This window comes from Anomaloglossus baeobatrachus, chromosome 7, assembly GCF_048569485.1.
Source record: "Anomaloglossus baeobatrachus isolate aAnoBae1 chromosome 7, aAnoBae1.hap1, whole genome shotgun sequence".
Lineage (NCBI taxonomy): Eukaryota > Metazoa > Chordata > Amphibia > Anura > Aromobatidae > Anomaloglossus > Anomaloglossus baeobatrachus.
The window spans coordinates 54,981,713-55,002,548 of record NC_134359.1 but is presented as its reverse complement, the minus strand read 5'-3'; the positions used below and the strand labels follow the sequence as shown (position 1 = coordinate 55,002,548).

Sequence of the window (20,836 nt, the reverse complement as noted above, 5' to 3'; positions counted from 1 at the left end):
GATCTTAATCCTCGATTCTTTGGTCTTGTACTTTTCAGTATTTGTGTGTTGAAAGCCTTTACTGATACCATGAAATGTTCTGTTTCAGCTTTTCCGCATGCGCAGAGCATGAATTTACGCTATAATCTTATGGAATTGAATCGTGCGGTTTGCATTGAGCATCCGGAATGTCAGGTCCCATGGTTTCATGAGCCGTACTGTCAGCACATGAAGAAAAAAGGTAAGACGCATTTCTGTCTTATAAATTAATTTAAAGCTATGTGCGCACACTGTATCTTTGTGGTGGCTACAAAGATGCATGTTTTTGGCCCCAAAAAACGCAACCTCAGCAAAGACGCTACATCTGGAGCTCACAGCGTGCACCATAGAACATGACTGCCCGCTGTGAGCTCCACGCAGCGACTGAAGTGAGGCGTGCGCGATCAGGGGTGATGCCACTCAGGTGATTTGCAGTTACAGGTGGCCGCGGCTAACCTGAGTGACGTCACTGCTGATCATGCGGCTCACTTCAGTCTCTGCGTGGAGCTCACAGTTGGTAGTCATGTTCTATGGCGCTCACTGTGAGCTTCAGATGTAGTAGCAGTGGTGAAAGCGTCATGGAACCTCATGTGAATTACGTTGGACCTGCAGGGGTGTTTTTGGGGTTAAAAGGGTGATTTTTTGTCTTTTATTTCAAATAAAAGATTTTTCGGTGTTTGTGTTTATTTACTTTTACAAATTAGGGATGGGGGTGTCTGATAGACGCTGCCATTACTAATCCAAGACTTAATTAACTCCCTCATTACCCCCAGGCAATCCGGAAGAGCAGGGTAAAATGTTGGGACTGTCACATCTAATGGATGTGGCAATTGCAGGCGGCTGCTGGCTGATATTTTTAGGCTGGGGGTTGCCCAATAACCATGGGTATCCCCGGCCTTTGAATACCAGCCTCCAGCTGTCAGGCTTTAAATGTGCTGGTATCATAATATGGGGGGCTCCTACTACATTTTTTTTAATTTTATTTAATTTGCACACCGCAAAAATTAAATCTCAGACTTTGTTGAGGAACGAAATGCATGCAGTTTTGGTACCAAAACTGCACCCGAAAAACGCGTAAAAAAACGCACACATAGCCTAAATGTTTTGTTTTACTTCTTATGAAAATCTTAACTTTTCTCAATAACGGAGAGATTTTTTTTAATTTTATTATGTATTTCTCATTGCCATGATGGCAGAGAGTGCAGTTCTTACAAGCTTTTTCCAATAGAGCTTGTAAGTGCTGCTCTGAAACTGGTGAAACTTCATCTGGAGAGTTTCATTGCCCTTCTTTCTGATACGGCAAAGATAAAGCTCTCTTTACCTGCAGAATCAGGGAGCACACAGTTTGGGCCAATGGCTCAAAGATGCTGCTGGTCCGAACTGTCAATCAATTGGGAGCAGACCTCCTGCCCCGGCAAAGTAAGGAGGCAGAAGGTAAGAAAATCCCTTAGGAATGTAGTATGAGTAGCAGAGGTTGAGAACCTAGAATCCAGCTTATATAGGTGACACAATGACCCAAAATAGAACGTCATACAAAGCTCTCCGAATGCAATGGCTAATTTATAACCCAATGTGCTTGTACTCTACAGAGATGGCTTCTGTGGACCAGCTGCTTCGGGAGCTATTGGAGGAAATTTTAGGAGGAAAACAATATACGAAGGTGTTGGTGACCACACCGTACTGTTATTCTATAGGTAAGTTGTCGGCATACAGGTAATACACAAGGATGACGCTGAACCTTGAATCCATCGTTGTTTGTTGTTTTTGTTCCTGTTTATATCAAATCCCGAGATCTGGATTTCTCTTTTCTATACAGTGTGTCCACCCATATCCTGTCCACCGGCATTAACTTGAGAACGGCGGCATCTATAGGCATAGAAGTGGTGTCTAGGTATAGTAAAGTAGCCATGCGCTACGCAATGAAACAACCTATAGCGCCACCTGGTGGAAAACAACGGAGTTAGCATTTTTATCTCAAAACAGAACGAGATAGAGAAAAAAGTGAATTAAAAAATTGTAGGGCATCATCAATTCAATACGAATCGACACCTTGCATACAGAAATGCTATGATTAGAACGTGTAAAACTCACAAGGCTGCGGACGTGAAGCAATACCTCATGGATACCTTCCTACAAGTCATTGGGTATGTTGGCTGCGTGGAGTGGCCTCTACGCTCACCTGACCTGACCCCATTGGACTTCTTTCTGTGAGGTGACATCAAACAGCAGGTGTTTGCGACCCCTCCACCAACATTGCAGGACCTACGACGACATATCACAGATGCTTGTGCAAACGTGTCACCTACCATATTGCACAACGTGCAGCAAGATACAGTATGCTGTCCAGAGTCCAGATGTGCATTGCAGCTGACGGTGACCACTTTGAGCATCAAAGTTACATGAGCGCCATATGCGTGACCAGCATTCAATGTTTTGGGGGGTCATGGGTTTCATATCATAGCATTTCTGTATGCAAGGTGTCGATTCGTATTGAATTGATGATGCCCTACAATTTTGTAATTCACTTTTTTTTCTCTATCTCGTTCCATTGTGCAAGATAAAAATGCTAACTCCGTTATTTCCCACCAGGTGGCGCTATAGGTGATTTCATTGCATAGTGCATGGATACTTTACTATACCTAGACACCACTTCTATGCCTATAGCTGCCGCCGTTCTCAGGTTAATGGTGGTGGACAGGATATGGGTGATCACACTGTATATATAAATCTAGTATTTCTTTTTCGCTCCTAATTGGGAGACCCAGACAATTGGGTGTATAGCTATTGCCTCCGGAGGCCACACAAAGTATTACACTTAAAAGTGTAAGGCCCCTCCCCTTCTGGCTATACACCCCCAGTGGGATCACTGGCTCACCAGTTTTGTGCTTTGTGCGAAGGAGGCAACACATCCACGCATAGCTCCACTGTTTAGTCAGCAGCAGCTGCTGACTATGTCGGATGGAAGAAAAGTGGGCCCATACAGGGCTCCCAGCATGCTCCCTTCTCACCCCACTTCATGTCGGAGGTGTTTGTTAAGGTTGAGGTACCCATTGCGGGTACGGAGGCTGGAGCCCACATGCTGCTTCCTTCCCCATCCCTTTTTACAGGGCTCTGGGTGAAGTGGGATTCTATCGGTCTCCAGGCACTGAGACCGTGCTCCATCCACAGCCCCTGGTATCTGCTGGACATGGAGCGGAGTATCTTCAGGGACATGGCCCTGCTACATGGAGGTACTCTGTGTCCCTGTGGGGACCGCGCAGACACACGGCAGCACTGCTGGGTGTGTTAGTGCGCCAGGGACAGCGGCGCTGTCCGCACTAGTGCCATCGCACACCACAGCGTTGCTGGGTGTGTTAGTGTATTGGGTGACTACTGCGCTAACCGCCGCTGCCACTTTTATTTAAGGCGCCGCTGGGATTTGTGGTGCGCCGGGGACTTCCGCGCCGGCCAGCACTGATATGCCGGCCGCGCTTATTAACTCGAGTCCCCGGCTTCTGGGCCTAGTCTCCCTTCGTTACCGCCCACAGGCCTGACAGTCAGGGTAGGGGCGTGACGCTGCATAGCACAGCAGCGCTGAGAGCTGGAGTATGTTTTGCATACTCCACCCCTCTCACTGTGTGCACTGTGAAACCGGATTCCCGCACTTTCTCAGGCACGCCCACGGCTTCCTTCTCTACAAGGACGCCGGCAGCCATTAGTGTCAGTTTCTGTACGATACAGAGACAAGTGTGGAAGACCCTGGCATTCTGATAGTCACACAATCGCTGCAACAGGCGTTAAGCAGCACCTGGGGTGCTAACCCCACTAGTGCAGAAGTGCACTTATAGATATGCTTGTACTATATACATTGCACTGTTTGGTCGCACGTTGTATATACCCTCCTGGATTGTGCGGAGGAGTTATCAGCATATTCTCTGTGTAAAACAAAGGTGCAGAACCACATGTTTTTCTATGCAGCCGGTACAGCATGTACGGCTATACGGCCGGCACGTTACATAGACCCCCATTATATCCAACTCAGCCGGAGTCTCTGCTAATGGCCAGAGGATGAGGACGGTGTCTGCAGTATTTACTGACAGATTTTCTGGGACTATGGCTATGATACTAGAAGCCTAGCAGTCCGGACATGTCTCTCACAACATGGGCACTGGTGAATCATTGATCCATGGCCCCCCTCAGTGTGAACAACTAACAGCTCCGGGAATGTCACACGCATCCCAGAGTCACGGCTCTGCACAGACGTCAGTCCAAAAGCAGACGGCCTAAGCGGGCTCACTATGAGCGGCCCTCGGTTTCATCAGGATCCTAGCAGAAGGACTCTCTGTGTAATGTGGCGGAAGTAGCGGCTCAGGATTCTGATCCTGAGACCGCTCTCAATCTGGATACACCTAATGGTGACGCCATAGTGAATAATCTTATAGCGTCCATCAATAGAATGTTGGTTATTTCTCACAGCTCCTCCAGTGGAGGAGTCAGCTTCACGTATTTTTCTGGACCACTCTGCCTTCAGTGAGGCAGTCCAGGAACACCACACTTATCCAGATATGCGCTTCTCCAAACGGCTTAGGATACACGTTATCCCTGCCCCCTGACGTGGTCAAGGACTGGACCCAGTGTCCCAAGCGGCATCCTCCAATCTCCAGGCTTGTAGCTAGATCCATAGTTGCAGTGGGAGATGGAGCTGCACTTAAAGATGCCACTGACAGACAGATGGATCTCTGGTCTAAATCCATCTATGAGACTGTCGGCGCACCGTTGGCTCCAGCATTCTCACCCTTGGGGCACTCCAAGCTATTTCAGCTTGTCTTACACAGATTGACACGGTTACACGTACATCTGTGCCGCAGGTGGCATCCTTAACCTCTCAAATGTCAGGTTGCCCTAGACTCTGCGAACCGTACGGCAGTAGCCTCCGCTACTCCGTGTTTTTAAGCAGAGCCTGGTCTGCTCGTTAAGTGAATGGAAGGCAGATTCTGCTTCCAAAACAGGTTGCTTAACCAGTTGCCTTTTTCTGCTGACCGACTGTTTGGTGAGCGTTTGGATGTAACCATTAAACAGTCCAGGGGTAAGGATTCATCCTTTCCTCAGCCCGGACACAACAAACCCCAACAGAGCAGGAGGCAGTCGTGGTTTCGGTCTTTTCGAGGCTCGGGCAGGTCCCATTTTTCCTCGTCCAATGTGGTCTCAAAAGGATCAGAGGAGCTCAGACTCTTGGCGGGCTCAGTCACGCCCAAAAAAGAGACAGTCTGAAAACCCGCTTCCAAGGCGGCTTCCTCATGACTTGCGGCCTCCTCTCTCCGCATCCTCGGTCGGTAGCAGGCTCACCCGCCTTGGCGATATTTAGCTGCCATAGGTCAATGACCGTTGGGTGTGAGACATTCTGTCTCACGGGTACAGGATAGAGCTCACTTCTCGTCCTCCAACTCGATTCTTCAGAACTTCTCCACCTCCCGGCCGAGCCGCTGCTCTTCTGCAAACAGGGTGCACTCTATAGGCAGAAAGAGTGATGACCCCCGTTCCTCTTCAGGAACAAGGTCACGGTTTTTACCCCAAATTATTTGCAGTGCCTATAAGAACGGGCCGTTCCGTCCCGTTCTGGATCTAAAACTGCTCAGCAAGCTCGTGGACACCAGGCGGTTCCGGATGGAATCCCTCCGCCATGTCATCGCCTCAATGTCCCAAGGAGATTTCCTAGCATCATTAGGCATCAAGGATGCTTGTCCACACGTGCCGATTGATCCAGAGCACTAGCGTTTCTACGCTTCGTTATAGGAGACGAACACCTTCTGTTCGTAGCTCTACCTTCCGGCTAGCGACAGTCCCACTGGTCTTCGCCAAGGTCAGGGCAGCAGTAGTCACAGTCCTGCACTCTCAGGGTCACTCTGTGATCCCATATTTAGACGTTCTACTTGTCAAGGCACTCTCTTAGGAAACATGCCGACACTGCCCGAACGTTGCGCTGGAGACTCTCTAGAGTTTTGGGTGGATCATCAACTTTTTGAAGTCAGATCCGACCCCGACCCTATCGCTAACATATCTAGGCATGGAGTTTCATACTCTCTCAGCGATAGTGAAGCTTCCGCTAGACAAACAGCATTCACTACGGGCTGCAATCTCTTCTTTAAGAACCAGTCGCATACATTGAGACGCCTCATGCACTTCCTACGTAAGATGGTAGCAATGGAGGCAGTTCTTTTCGCGCAGTTTCATCTGCGTCCACTACAATGTGACATTCTCCGCCAATGGGACGGGGAGTCGACCTCCCTCAACAGAGTCGTCTTTCTTTCTCAGGCGGCCAAGGAATCTCTACGGTGGTGGCTTCTTCCCACCTCATGGTCAAAAAGAGGGTCCTTCCTATCCCCATCCTGGGCGATAGTTACGACAGACGCGAGTCTATCAGGGTGGGGAGCAGTTTTTCTCCACCACAGCGCTCAGGGTACGTGGACTCAGCAAGAGTCCACCCTTCAGATCAATGTTCTTGAACACAGAGCAGTGTATCTTGCCCTACAAACCTTCCAACAGCAGCTGGACAGCAAGCAAATCCGACTTCAGTCGGACAACTCCACAGCGGTGGCATACATCAACCACCAAGGAAGAACGCGCAACCGGCTAGCCTTCCAGGAAGTCCGGCAGGTTCTGATGTGGGTGGAAGACACGGCATCCACCATATCCACAGTTCACATCCCAGGCGTGGAAAACTAGGAAGCTGACTTCCTAAGTCGCCGGGGTGTGGCCGAAAGGGTATGGTCTCTTCACCCGGACGGGTTTCAGGAGATCTGGCGCCGCTGACAGAGGCCGGACGTCGATCTAATGGCGTCACGGCACAACAACAATGTGCCAGCTTCATAGCACGGTTTCACAATCATCGAGCTCTGGCGGCAGACGCCTTAGTTCAGCATTGGTCGCAGTTCCAGCTACCTTATGTGCCACCTCTGGCATTGTTGCCCAGAGTGCTGCGCTAGATCAGGACCGACTGCGGTCGCGCCATCCTCGTCGCTACAGAAGTGGCCGAGGATGTTGTGGTTCCCGGTTCTGTGGTGCCTCAAGGTAGGCTAACCGGGGGCACTACCAGACCAATCAGACTGGCTGTCTCAAGGGCCATTCTTCCATTTGAATTCTACGGCCCTCAACCTGATGGTGTGGCATTGAGTCCTGGAACCTAGTGTCGTCAGGATTACCTCAGGACGTGGTTGCCACCATGAGACAGGCTAGCATACCAACGTCCGCCAAGATTGACCACAGGACGTGGAAGATATTCTTATCTCGGTGCTCGGCGCAGGGTGTTTCTCCCTGGCCGGTTGCATCGTCTATGTTTCCTTCCTTCCTGCAATCTAGGTTGGAAAAAAGGTTGTCGCTCAGTTCCCTTTAGGGACAAGTCTCAGCGCTATCTGTATTTTTTCAGAAACGACTTCCTCAGGTACGCACGTTCCTACGGGGAGTTTGTCGTCTCAGCACTTCGTACAAGCGGCCGTTAGAGCCCTGGGATCTGAACAAGGTTCTAATTGCTCTCCAGATGCCGCCTTTCGAGCCTTTGAAAGAGGTCTCCCTTCCCGCTTTTCTCGGGAAGTGGCCTTCTAGTAACGGTCTCGTCTCTTAGGAGAGTTTCCGAGCTAGCAACGCTCTCATACAAATCTCCCTTCCTGGTCCTTCACCAGGACAGGGTAGTTCTGCGTCCGATTCCGGAATTTCTCCCTAAGGTGGTATCCCACTTTCATATCAATCAGGATATCACCTCACCTTCTTTGTGTCCTCGTCCAGTCCATCAATTTCAGAAGGATTTGCATCTGTTGGTTCTGGTGAGAGCACTCAGGTTCTACTTCCCGCATGGCGCTCCTGCGCCACCCGGATGCACTCTTTGTCCTTGTCGCTGGTCGGCGTAAACAGTCGCAAGCTTCTGAATCCACCCTGGCTCGGGGGATCGAGGAACCAATTCTTGAAACCTACAGTTCTACTGGGCTTCTGGTTCTCTCAAGGCTGAAAGCCCATTCTACCAGAGCCGTGGGTGCATCCTGGGCATTACGGCACCAGGCTACGGCTCAGCAGGTGTGTCAGGCTCCTACCTGCTTGAGTCTGCATACTTTTACCAAGCATTTTCAGGTGCATACCTACGCTTCGGCAGACGCCAGCCTAGGTAGATAAGTCCTTCAGGCGGCGATTGCCCACCTGTAGGAAAGGGCTGTTTGACGGCCCTATCACGAGGTATTCTTTTACCCACCCAGGGACTGCTTTTGGACGTCCCAATTGTCTGGGTCTCCCAATTAGGAGCGAAAAAGAAGAAGGGAATTTTGTTTACTTACCGTAAATTCCTTTTCTTCTAGCTCCAATTGGGAGACCCAGCACCCGCCCTGTTTTCTCGGGGTTTTTCTGTTTTTTCGGGTACACATGTTGTTCATGTGGTATGGTTCAGTTCTCCGATGTTTCCTCGGATTGAATTGGTCTTTAAACCAGTTATTGGCTTTCCTCCTTCTTGCTTTGGCACTAAAACTGGTGAGCCAGTGATCCCACTGGGGGTGTATAGCCAGAAGGGGAGGGGCCTTACACTTTTAAGTGTAATACTTTGTGTGGCCTCCGGAGGCAATAGCTATACACCCAATTGTCTGGGTCTCCCAATTGGAGCTAGAAGAAAAGGAATTTACGGTAAGTAAACAAAATTCCCTTCTTTGTCCAAGTCGGCATTGGTCCTCAACTGTTCGCAATATCTCAAGAATAGATTAGCGCAGGTACAAAAGAAAAAAAAAGATTCTGGAAAATAGCTGAATTTACACCAGATATAACTCACTTTTTATTGGCAAGTGACAGTTCCTCTGTGAGCTGTAACACTGGGGAAAGAAGACCGGTCACCAGACCAAAAGTGTGAAGTTTTAGCTTCTATATTATTTGCGTTGCTCCCCTAGGTATTATCTTTTGTTTTTTTATATAAAGTCTTCCATAATGTTTCAGACACGAGTTTTTTTATTTTTTGCTGATTTTAATGGTCTTTACAATGGAGTGTGGCTGACAGGATCCTCATGGGCGGGTCTTTAACCCCTTCACGACCATGGACTGATATATCCGTCATGGAGCGTGTCCCGTTAAGCCCCGCCCCCTGCCGTGGGCAGGCGGCGGCGGTCGGCACACATCAGCTGTTTTCAACAGCTGACATGTGTGCCTGCTAGCCGCGGGTGGAATCGCTTCCACCCGCGGCCATTAACCCCTTAAATCTTGCTGCCAAAGTCTGGCAGCAAGATCTAAATGCGCGCGGCCATGTTTTTTACTTACCGCCGCCCCCACCAGAAGTCATGTGCGTGATCACGTGACTATCGGTGGTTGCCATTGTAGCACAGGGTCATGTGATGACGCCTGCAGCTACGAAGTTTCACATTCGTTTTCCTTCGGCCGAGAGCAGAGGGAAAAAGAAAGTGACTGTATCTGCTGTTTACAGCTGTATAGCTGTGATCAGCAGATAGATAAGAGTGATCGGATTGCTGATCGCTATAGCCCCCTAGGGGGACTAGTAAAATAAAAAAAAAAAAAGTTTTAAAGAATAAAAAAAAACAAAAAACCTAAAAGTTCAAATCACCCCCCTTTGAAAATTAAAGGGTTAAAAAAGAAATAAATATACACATATTTGGTATCGCCGCGTTCAGAAATGCCCGATCTATTAAAATATAAAATCAATTAATCTGATTGGTAAACGGCGTAGTGGCAAAAAAATTCCAAACGCCAAAATTACGTTTTTTGGTCGCTGCAAGTTTTACACAAAATGCAATAACAGGCGATCAAAACGTAGTATCTGCGCAAAAATGGTACCATTAGAAAAATCAGCTTGAGACGCAAAAAATAAGCCGTCACTGAGCCATAGATCCCAAAAAATAAGAACGCTACGTGTTTCGGAATATGGCGCAAAACATGCGCCACTTTTATTGGACAAACTTGTGAATTTTTTTTAACCCCTTAGATACAAGTAAACCTATACATGTTTGGTGTCTACAAACACGCACCGACCTCAGGCATCATACCCACATATCAGTTTTACCATATAGTGAACACCGTGAATAAAACATCCCAAAAACTATTGTGCCATCACACTTTTTTTGCAATTTTTCCGCATTTGGAATTTTTTTGCTGTTTTCCAGTACACCATATGGTAAAACATGGTTTCATTTAAAAGTAGAACTTGTCCCGCAAAAAACAAGCCGTCATATGGGAAGATTGACGGAAAAATAAAAAAGTTACGGCTCTCGGAAGAAGGGGAGCAAAAAACAAAAACGCAAAAACGGAAAGTGCCCGGGGGCTGAAGGGGTTAAGCCGCTGTGAGTTCACCCTAAGCCACGCCCACTTGATACAACCTACAAAAATCACTGCTAAGTAAAAAGCTCATTTCTTTGTCGCTCCATTGGGAGACCCAGACAATTGGGTGTATAGCTTCTGCCTCCGGAGGCCACACAAAGTATTACACTTTTAAAAAAGTGTAACCCCTCCCCTCTGCCTATACACCCTCCCGTGGACCACGGGCTACTCAGTTTTATGCTTTGTGTGGAAGGAGGCACACATCCACTCATGCATTCTCATACATAGTTATGTCGGATGGAAGAAAAGAGGTCCCCGATGGGGTCCCCGGCATGTTCCCTTCTCACCCCACTAAGTCGGCGGTGTTGTTAAGGTTGAGGTACCCATTGCGGGTACGGAGGCTGGAGCCACATGCCGTCTCCTTCACCATCCCTTATGCGGCTCTGGGAGAAATGGGATCCTATGCGGTCATCCATGTGCTGGGACCGTGCTCCATCCGCAGCCCCTGGTGGAACCTGCCGGACCGGAGCTTCTTCATCCCCAGGGACCGGGCCCTGCAACTTGAAGGTACTCTGTATCCTCATGTGGGGACTGTACAGGGGTCGCACCTTCTCCCCGGAAGCCGCGGTGGTTCCGTCCGTTGTCTTTTCGGCGGACTTCCGTGCCGACCGTGCCTGCTTGTCGGGCGCGGCCTTAAATTTAGCCCCCGGCTTCGCCGCGGCCTAGTCCGAAAAATCCCGCCCCCGAGCCTGCCTGTCAGGGGTAAGGGCGGGATTACCGACATGACGTCGGCCTTGAGGGCTGGAGCATCCTGCATGTCTCCCTCCCCCCTCATTGATCCTTGGGGACTCCAGATTCCCGCTCTCTGCTAGCGCCGCCCTCGGCTCCACTCCCCCCCTGAGAGCTCCGGCAGCCATTTTTAGCATTCTGCCGGTGGATGCTATTCCTCAGCAAGGCTCTGCAGCTCCGGGGGATCCACGACAGGGAATCTGGAGGACACACTCCGCTCGTGAGCGGTTGGTAAGCCACACCGGTCACCCGGTGCTGGTTCCCCTAAGGTGCCGGGATATATAAATATATATAATAGATATATATAACTGTTCGGAAAGGCGGTATACCCTTTTCCCATATACCCTCAGTGGTCACTCTCCTAAGAGACAACAGCATGTCGTCCACAAGGAGCAAAGCTACTAAGGCACAGATTTTTTTCGCGGCCTGTACCTCTTACGTTTTTTGATCACTCTAACTTCAGGGACGCTGTCCAGAAGCCCAGAGCAGTCCCGGACACACGCGTTATCCCTTTCCACCTGAAGTCGTTAAGGGCTGGGCACACTCTCCCAAGGTGGATCCTCCAGTCTCTAGATTGGCTGCTAGGTCCGTTGTGTCTGTTGCCGATGGCTCATCCCTGAAGGATGCCACTGACAGACAGATAGAGCTCTTGGTGAAGTCTATTTATGAGGCCACGGGCGCGTCTTTTGCCCCGGCCTTTGCGGCTGTGTGGGCTCTCCAAGCAATCTCGGCATGTCTGACTGAGATTAATGCTGTCACACGGAATTCTGCTCCGCATGTGTCTTCCTTGACCTCTCAGGCATCAGCATTTTCGTCCTCTGCCATGAACGCCGTCCTGGACTCCGCTAGCCGTACGGCTGTAGCATCCGCTAACTCCGTGGCAGTCCGCAGGGCCATGTGGCTGCGCGAATGGAAAGCAGACTCTGCTTCCAAAAGGTTCTTAACTGGTTTGCCTTTGTCTGGCGAACGTTTGTTTGGCGAACGGTTGGATGAGATTATTAAGGAATCCTCGGGAAAGGACTCCTCCTTACCCCAGTCCAAACCTAAGAGACCTCAGCAGAGGAAAATCCAATCGAGGTTTCGGTCCTTTCGGCCCTCCGCCAAGCCCCAATCCTCTTCGTCCAACCGGCCGGAGAAAGGCCAGAGGAACTCCTATGCGTGGCGGTCCAAGTCACTCCCCCAAAAGGCCGCAGGAGGCACTGCCTCCAAGACGGCCTCCTCATGACTCTCGGCCTCATCTAGCCACATCCTCGGTCGGTGGCAGGCTCTCCCGCTTTGGCGACGCCTGGTGGCCACACGTTCAAGACCGATGGGTGAGAGACATTCTGTCTCATGGTTACAGGATAGAGTTCAGCTCTCGACCTACGGCTCGTTTTTTCAGAACCTCCCCACCCCCCGCACAGGCCGACGCACTTTTTCAGGCAGTGGACGCTCTAAAGATAGAAGGAGTTGTGATTCCCGTTCCCCTTCAGGAACGTGGTCGCGGATTTTACTCCAACTTGTTCGTGGTGCCAAAAAAGGACGGGTCATTCCGTCCCGTTCTGGACCTCAAGCTGCTCAACAGACATGTGAGAACCAGACGGTTTCGGATGGAATCTCTCCGCTTGGTCATCGCCTCGATGTCACAAGGAGACTTCCTAGCATCGATCGACATCAAGGATGCTTATCTCCATGTGCCGATCGCACCCGAACATCAACGTTTCCTGCGTTTCGCCATCGGGGACGAACACCTCCAGTTCGTCGCATTGCCCTTCGGCCTGGCGACAGCCCCACGGGTTTTCACCAAAGTCATGGCATCCGTCGTGGCGGTCCTGCACTCTCAGGGCCACTCGGTGATCCCCTACTTGGACGATCTCCTGGTCAGGGCCCCTTCTCGGGTGGCGTGTCAACAAAGTCTTACCGTCACTCTGGCGACTCTCCAGCAGTTTGGGTGGATTATCAATTTCCCGAAATCCAAGTTGACGCCGACCCAATCACTGACTTACCTCGGGATGGAGTTTCATACCCAGCCAGCGTTAGTCAAGCTACCGCGGGACAAACAGCTTTCTCTGCAGGCGGGGGTGCAGTCACTTCTTCGGAGTCAGTCACACCCCTTAAGGCGCCTCATGCACTTCCTGGGGAAGATGGTTGCAGCTATGGAGGCAGTGCCGTTCGCGCAATTCCATCTACGGCCACTCCAATGGGACATTCTTCGCAAATGGGACAAGAGTTCGGCTTCCCTCGACAAGAACATCTCTCTTTCACTTGCAACCAAAACATCACTTCAGTGGTGGCTCCTACCCACATCTGTCTCGGGGAAAATCCTTCCTCCCCCCAACCTGGGCCGTGGTCACCACGGACGCGAGCCTGTCAGGTTGGGGAGCGGTTTTTCTCCACCACAGGGCTCAAGGAACCTGGACTCCAATAGAATCGTCCCTTCAGATCAATATTCTGGAGATAAGGGCAGTATATCTAGCCCTATTGGCTTTCCATCGGTGGCTGGAGGGCAGGCAGATCCGAATCCAGTCGGACAACGCCACTGCCGTCGCCTACATCAACCACCAAGGCGGCACTCGCAGTCGTCAAGCCTTCCAGGAAGTCGGGCGGATTCTGCAGTGGGTGGAAGTCACAGGCTCCACCATCTCCGCAGTTCACATCCCGGGCGTGGAAAACTGGGAAGCAGATTTTCTCAGTCGTCAGGGCATGGACGCGGGGGAATGGTCTCTTCACCCAGACGTGTTTCGAGAGATCTGTCGCCGCTGGGGAACGCCGGACGTCGATCTCATGGCGTCACGACACAACAACAAGGTCCCGGCCTTCATGGCACGGTCTGAGGATCACAGAGCTCTGGCGGCGGACGCTCTGGTCCAGGATTGGTCGCAGTTTCGACTGCCATATGTGTTTCCCCCTCTGGCGATGCTGCCCAGGGTACTACGCAAGATCCGGTCCGACTGCCGTCGCGCCATTCTCGTCGCTCCAGACTGGCCGAGGCGGTCGTGGTATCCGGATCTGTGGCATCTCACGGTGGGTCAACCGTGGGCACTTCCAGACCGCCCAGACTTGCTGTCACAAGGGCCGTTTTTCCATCTGAATTCTGTGGCCCTCAACCTGACTGTGTGGCCATTGAGTCCTGGCTCCTAGCGTCTTCAGGGTTATCTCAGGATGTCATTGCCACCATGAGACAAGCCAGGAAGCCAACGTCCGCCAAGATCTATTACAGGCTTTGGCAAATCTTCTTATCCTGGTGCTCTGATAACGGTTTTCCTCCATGGCCGTTTGCTTTACCCACATTTCTTTCATTCCTACAATCTGGAATGGACAAGGGTTTGTCCCTCGGCTCTCTCAAGGGCCAAGTGTCTGCGCTCTCCGTGTTTTTTCAAAAGCGTCTAGCCAGGCTTCCGCAGGTCCGCACGTTCCTGCAGGGGGTTTGCCACATGGTCCCACCTTACAAACGTCCGTTGGAACCTTGGGATCTTAACAGGGTTCTGACGGCTCTTCAAAAGCCGCCTTTTGAGCCACTGCGGGATGTCTCTCTCTCCCGTCTTTCTCAGAAGGTGGCCTTCCTGGTAGCAGTCACATCACTTCGGAGAGTGTCTGAGCTCGCAGCGCTGTCATGCAAAGCCCCCTTCCTGGTTTTTCACCAGGATAAGGTGGTTCTGCGTCCTGTCCCGGAATTTCTCTCTAAGGTGGTATCCCCTTTTCATCTAAATCAGGATATCTCCTTGCCTTCCTTTTGCCCTAATCCAATTCACCAGTGTGAAAAGGATTTGCACTCTTTGGATCTAGTGAGAGCACTCCGGTTCTACGTGTCTCGCACGGCGCCCCTGCGCCGTTCAGACGCGCTCTTTGTCCTTGTCGCTGGCCAGCGTAAGGGCTCTCAGGCCTCCAAGTCAACCTTGGCTCGGTGGATCAAGGAACCGATTCTCGAGGCCTACCGTACTTCTGGGCTTCCACTTCCTTCAGGATTGAAAGCCCATTCTACCAGAGCCGTAGGTGCGTCCTGGGCTTTGCGGCACCGGGCGACGGCTCAGCAGGTGTGTCAGGCAGCTACGTGGTCTAGTCTGCACACTTTCACGAAGCACTATCAAGTGCATACCTATGCTTCGGCAGACGCCAGTCTAGGTAGGCGAGTCCTCCAGGCGGCGGTTGCCCACCTGTAAGAGGGGGCCGTTTTCGGCTCTTTTTATTGAGGTATTGTTTTACCCACCCAGGGACTGCTCTTGGACGTCCCAATTGTCTGGGTCTCCGAATGGAGCGACAAAGAAAAAGGGAATTTTGTTTACTTACCGTAAATTCCTTTTCTTCTAGCTCCTATTGGGAGACCCAGCACCCGCCCCTGTGCCCTTCGGGCTGGTTGTTCTTTTGTGTACACATGTTGTTGATGTTGAATTGTTCTTTTGGTTCATGGGTTTCAGTTTTCCGAACATCCTTCGGATTGAATTTACCCTAGACCAATTTATAAGTTTTCTCCTTCCTGCTTTTGCACCAAAACTGAGGAGCCCGTGGTCCACGGGAGGGTATATAGGCAGAGGGGAGGGGTTACACTTTTTTAAAAGTGTAATACTTTGTGTGGCCTCCGGAGGCAGAAGCTATACACCCAATTGTCTGGGTCTCCCAATAGGAGCTAGAAGAAAAGGAATTTGCGGTAAGTAAACAAAATTCCCTTTATTTCTGGTACCGTCTGGTGGATTTTAAAAAAATTGAAAAATGGAGTACTCAGGGCTACAGTGGGAATAAAATAAGAGCAAAATCTGGCCACTTCTCACCTGGTGAAAGGTCCTCCTTAAAGCCAATTTACCTGACACATTTTTTCTTAACCACAAGAGATGATCCAGCATAAAATAATTGTGACACTAAGATTTAATGCAGACAGAAGACATTTAACGCAACAAACTTACATAGCGGGACATGCTTTGAGACTCAAAAAGATTGTACCAGGTGAGGAAACCATTTTGTTCCACAAACAGCGCCACCTTTGTCCTTAGATTGTACGTGGTATTGCAGTTAAACCTCATTCACATTTGTAAATCTGAGGTGCAGTACCCAATACAAACTATGAACAGGTATGGCGCTGTTTCAAGAAGGAAGCTGCCAGCCAAACTTTATAATGGTGTCCAAATACTTACTTTATTAGTTTGTAATATTTTATTTCCTTAGATTTTGAATTCATGTTGGACAAGGATAAAAAGCCAATTCCATACCAGGAGCAGGACCATGGAGTAGTGATGTGTGAACCTGGCAGTCAGTCACTAGAAGGAGCTCGGAGGTCAGCATCTATTTCTCCGTGATATTTTTGGAAAAACACAGGCAGGAATGTGCGCCACCCATAGAATTTTTGTTCTAGTACTGATACTCTCGCTCCATATTTCCCCCAATTTTCTTCTCCCTACCTCCAAGGTGTGGGGAGAGTAGTCTGACCCACATTTGTCTTTTTTTAGACAGTTATGACCTTATGACTTTCATAGAGAAATGCACTCACCGATATATTGTACTTTACACCATACAGGTTAGCCATGCCCCACCCCTAGAGGTTAGCCATGCCCCACCCCTAGAGGTTAGCCATGCCCCACCCCTAGAGGTTAGCCATGCCCCACCCCTAGAGGTTAGCCGTGCCCCACCCCTAGAGGTTAGCCGTGCCCCACCCCTCGAGGTTAGCCGTGCCCCACCCTCGAGGTTAGCCATGCCCTACCCTCAAGGTTAGCCATGCCCCACCCTCAAGGTTAGCCATGCCCGCCTTAGAGGTTAGCCATACCCGCCCCTAGAGGATAGCCATGCCTAGCCTAGATGTCAGCCATGCCCCACCCTAGAGGTTAGCCATGGCCACCCTTTTTCCTCAGTTTTATCTTTTGGCATGGGAATTTAAAACAAAAGAATAAAATAATGTATAACATGGATGATCTATGTGGCATAGGCATTTACAGTGAGAACATTTGGGAAAATTTTGGCGTAAATCCAATGTTAAACACCCCCCTCCCCTCTCCACACTGTTTCGATTATTCTCTTTTAGAATTAAAATTAGTATGTGATTCTCAAGTTTTATAGTAAGTTCATGCTTGTATATTTAAGAGTAAACATTGTTTTAACTGTACATACATCAATATTAGACGTGAAAATAAGAAACTGTGTAATATATCTTATCAGAGAAATCTGCTTATTTCTCCTCCTGGACTGATCTTTCATTGTCGAAATTCTCAATTCTTCAGCGAATACATATTTTTCCTTTACTGCGTTAGGAGATGACAGTTGGTGCTTGTAAAGTTCTATGGAGAACTTGCAGCAGAATGTCTGTGTCGGCCTCTACCTCCTCTGTCCGCCATAGAATTTTATAAGCACCAACTGTCATCTCCTATCTCAGTAAGGGAAACTCTGTCTTCTCTACATACAGATTTTACCCTTAATTGAGAATAACTGATCAATCCTAGCAGAGATTGAAGCAGATTTCTCTGATAAAATATATTACAAAGTTCCTTATTTTCATGTGTACTATTAATTTATGAACTAAATGTTAAAATGTAGTGTACTCTTGATGGTCTATACTTAGGTTGTCAATATTGTCCCAGTGAGCGCCACTCCCTCTTTATTTACCAAAAACAGTGCCATAAATTTGATAGTGGTTGCACTTGGTACTGCAGATGTTTTATTTTTATAACTGAGAAACACTATGTCCATTTTTGACAATTAATCAGCAGCGGGACTGAGAGTAAGGAACCTATAGATCATTATCATCATCCAGGAAACCCTTTTGTAAGGCCCCTGTCATGTTGATAATTGTATGTGATGTATCTGATCTGCAGTCAGGATGATATAGAGGAGGAGTGGATCAGATTTAGACATTTTTCTAGGAGTAGTTTTCATAAAACTTGTATTTTATTCACTGAAATCTCTGGTGCTTGTACATGAGTCCAGTAGGCGGGCCTAGTCAGTGATTGACAGTCTCTCTACAACTATACATGTAGAGAGAGCTGTCAATCATTGGGTAGGCCCTCCCACTGGACTCGTATACATACAAACACCAGGGATTATAATGAATAAAATACAAGTTATACTGAATCTATCCTAACAAACCAATATATCGTTCTGTTCGGCTCCTCAGTCTCTATACCGTGCCATTCACAGATCACCATGCATGTACAGTATAATCATTAGCTGTTTGTTTTTATTTGTGTTATAGATTTGCGGTGGATTTGCTTAGTCCCAAGGCCTTTTGCAATAATACACATTTAAAAGGACAATTTGCAATGAAGAAAAGGCATTTGGCGATATTAGGATATCATGTCATTCAGGTACATTATTGTATAATGGTGCTTGTCTATGCTTACACTATTTTACAATGTGTAGTTTGTCTAGCGCACAGGGAACGATTGAGACCCTAACTATTATTTACATAGCAAAAATCTACTAAAAAATTGACTATGTAATCTGAAGACTGCATGCTGTCACACAGATTTCAGGAAATCCTATCTTATCAAGGTCCGTGGTGTTGTTTACCTGCAATGTTTGTTTTAGCTTCAGGAGATTATCATTGCTGGTCTAGGTCAGCTAGTCCAGCACACCCCTTGCTGTGATTAGCACCTCACTGTATATAGACATTGTACATATAGAACCTGGTGTATGGGCGGGAGCAGCTTTCTCAGCTCTGCTGCATGGCTGAATCTAAAAACTCTGATTGTGTCAGAACGGCTGCACCCAGTAATCTAAGTCATACATTGTTGGATTCAGGATCGCTTTGCCTACATTATGCTGCTCCCAAATGAGGTAGCAAAAACCTACTGACTGATTCCCTCTAAAAGATTGCATTCTGTTCTCATTCAGTCACTCGACTTTTTTATTTTTTTCCTTACAAAAGGGTTCAGGTTTTTTTTTTATCAGTGCAGTGGATCTGATTGTCAACCATTTTTGGTTTGTGTGTTCATTTTTACTTTCAGAGTGGCATTGATTTTTGTCAGATGAAAAGATAAAATGTCACAAGCGTCTTCTGTTTATTAAACAGTAAATAACAATAAAAAACTTATTTCACTGCACCCCCCCCCCACCCCCCCACAATACCGTATTTTTCGGATTATAAGACGCACTTTTCCTCCCAAAAATTTGGGAGGAAAATGAGGGGTGCGTCTTATAAGCCAAATGTACCTTACCGGGGGGTGGTGGAAAATGGTCACAGGAGGCAGGGGCAATGCTGCAGGCTGTGTGCTGTGCTACAGGCAGTGCTAGTGCACGCTGAGGGTAGTGAGGCAGGGGCCATCTTGAAATTGTCAGGGGGTGCAGGCTTCAAATAATGGCGCCCGGAGTCAGTGTGTGCGCAGATAGAGCTCTCGGCTCATGATCTCATCTCTGCATGCGCTTCCTCCGGCCCATTGATCTCCCAGCAGCAGACTTAAGGAAAATGACGCCTGGAGGTGGCGCTTGTGCAGATGGGATCTCGGCTTATCATTAAGCCGATAGCTCAATCTGCGCACGTGACAACTACTGGCGCTATTTCTTTGAAGCTCGCACCGCCGACAGTTTCTGGATGTTCCTGCCTCACAGTGCCCGAAGCGAGCATCTGGGACACCTGCTGCACCACCCGCAGCATCACGCTGCTCCACCACCGCCCCTGCCTCCTGTGAGCCCGCTCCACCACCGCTGCTGCCCCCCTCCCCTAGTAAGACATCACCAAATTATAAGAAGGACCCCCCCTTTATTTTTTTTCTATAAATTTGAGGTGTGTCTTATAAAACAAAAAATATGGTGTACATTAAAAAAAATTGTGTGTGTATATGTATATATATTACACACATATACAGTGTGTCCACCCATATCCTGTCCACCACCATTAACTTGAGAACGGCGGCAGCTATAGGCATAGAAGTGGTGTCTAGGTATAGTAAAGTAGCCATGCGCTACACAATGAAACACCTATAGCGCCACCTGGCTGAAAATAACGGAGTTAGCATTTTTATCTCGAAAACGGAACAAGATAGAGAAAAAGTGAATTAAAAAATTGTAAGGCATTATCAATTCAATACGAATCGACACCTTGCATACAGAAATGCTATGATATGAAACCCATGACCCCCCCCAAAACATTGAATGCTGGTCACGCATATGGCACTCCTTTAACTTTGATGCTCAAAGTGGCCCCTGTCAGCTGCAATGCACATCTGGACTCTGGACAGCATACTGTATCTTGCTGCATGTTGTGCAATATGGTAGGTGACATGTTTGCACAAGCATCTGTGATACGTCATCATAGGTCCTGCAATGTTGGTGGAGAGGTCGCATACACCTGCTGTTTGATATGACCTCACAGAAAGAAGTCCAATGGGGTCAGGTCAGGTGAGCGTGGAGGCCACTCCACACAGCCACCATACCCAATGACTTGTAGGAAGGTCTCCATGAGGCATCGCTTCACATCCGCAGCCTTGTGAGTTTTACACGTTCTAATCATAGCATTTCTGTATGCAAGGTGTCGATTCATATTGAATTGATGATGTCTTACAACTTTGTAATTCACTTTTTTTCCTCTATCTCGTTCAGTTTTCGAGATAAAAATGCTAACTCCGTTGTTTTCCACCAGGTGGCGCTATAGGTGGTTTCATTGTGTAGCGCATGGCTACTTTACTATACCTAGACACCACTTCTATGCCTATAGCTGCCGCCATTCTCATGTTAATGGCGGTGGACAGGATATGGGTAGACACACTGTATTATATGATAAAAACAGATTAAAGTAAGAGCATTTTTCACTATTTGCTTTTGCTTTAATAAGTAAAAACAAATGGAGATAACACAAATACAAAGA

General features: G+C 48.6%; 1 protein-coding gene across 1 annotated transcript in view; it reads left to right on the top strand.

Annotated features, from left to right (window-relative positions):
- Positions 1-20,836, top strand: part of LOC142245044 (FAST kinase domain-containing protein 1, mitochondrial-like) — a 76,750-nt gene that overhangs the window by 55,662 nt on the left and 252 nt on the right. Inside the window, 4 exon segments of the mRNA XM_075317295.1 lie at positions 89-220; positions 1,608-1,712; positions 16,213-16,321; positions 18,227-18,338. Of these exon segments, the coding sequence (XP_075173410.1) occupies positions 89-220; positions 1,608-1,712; positions 16,213-16,321; positions 18,227-18,338 (458 nt within the window).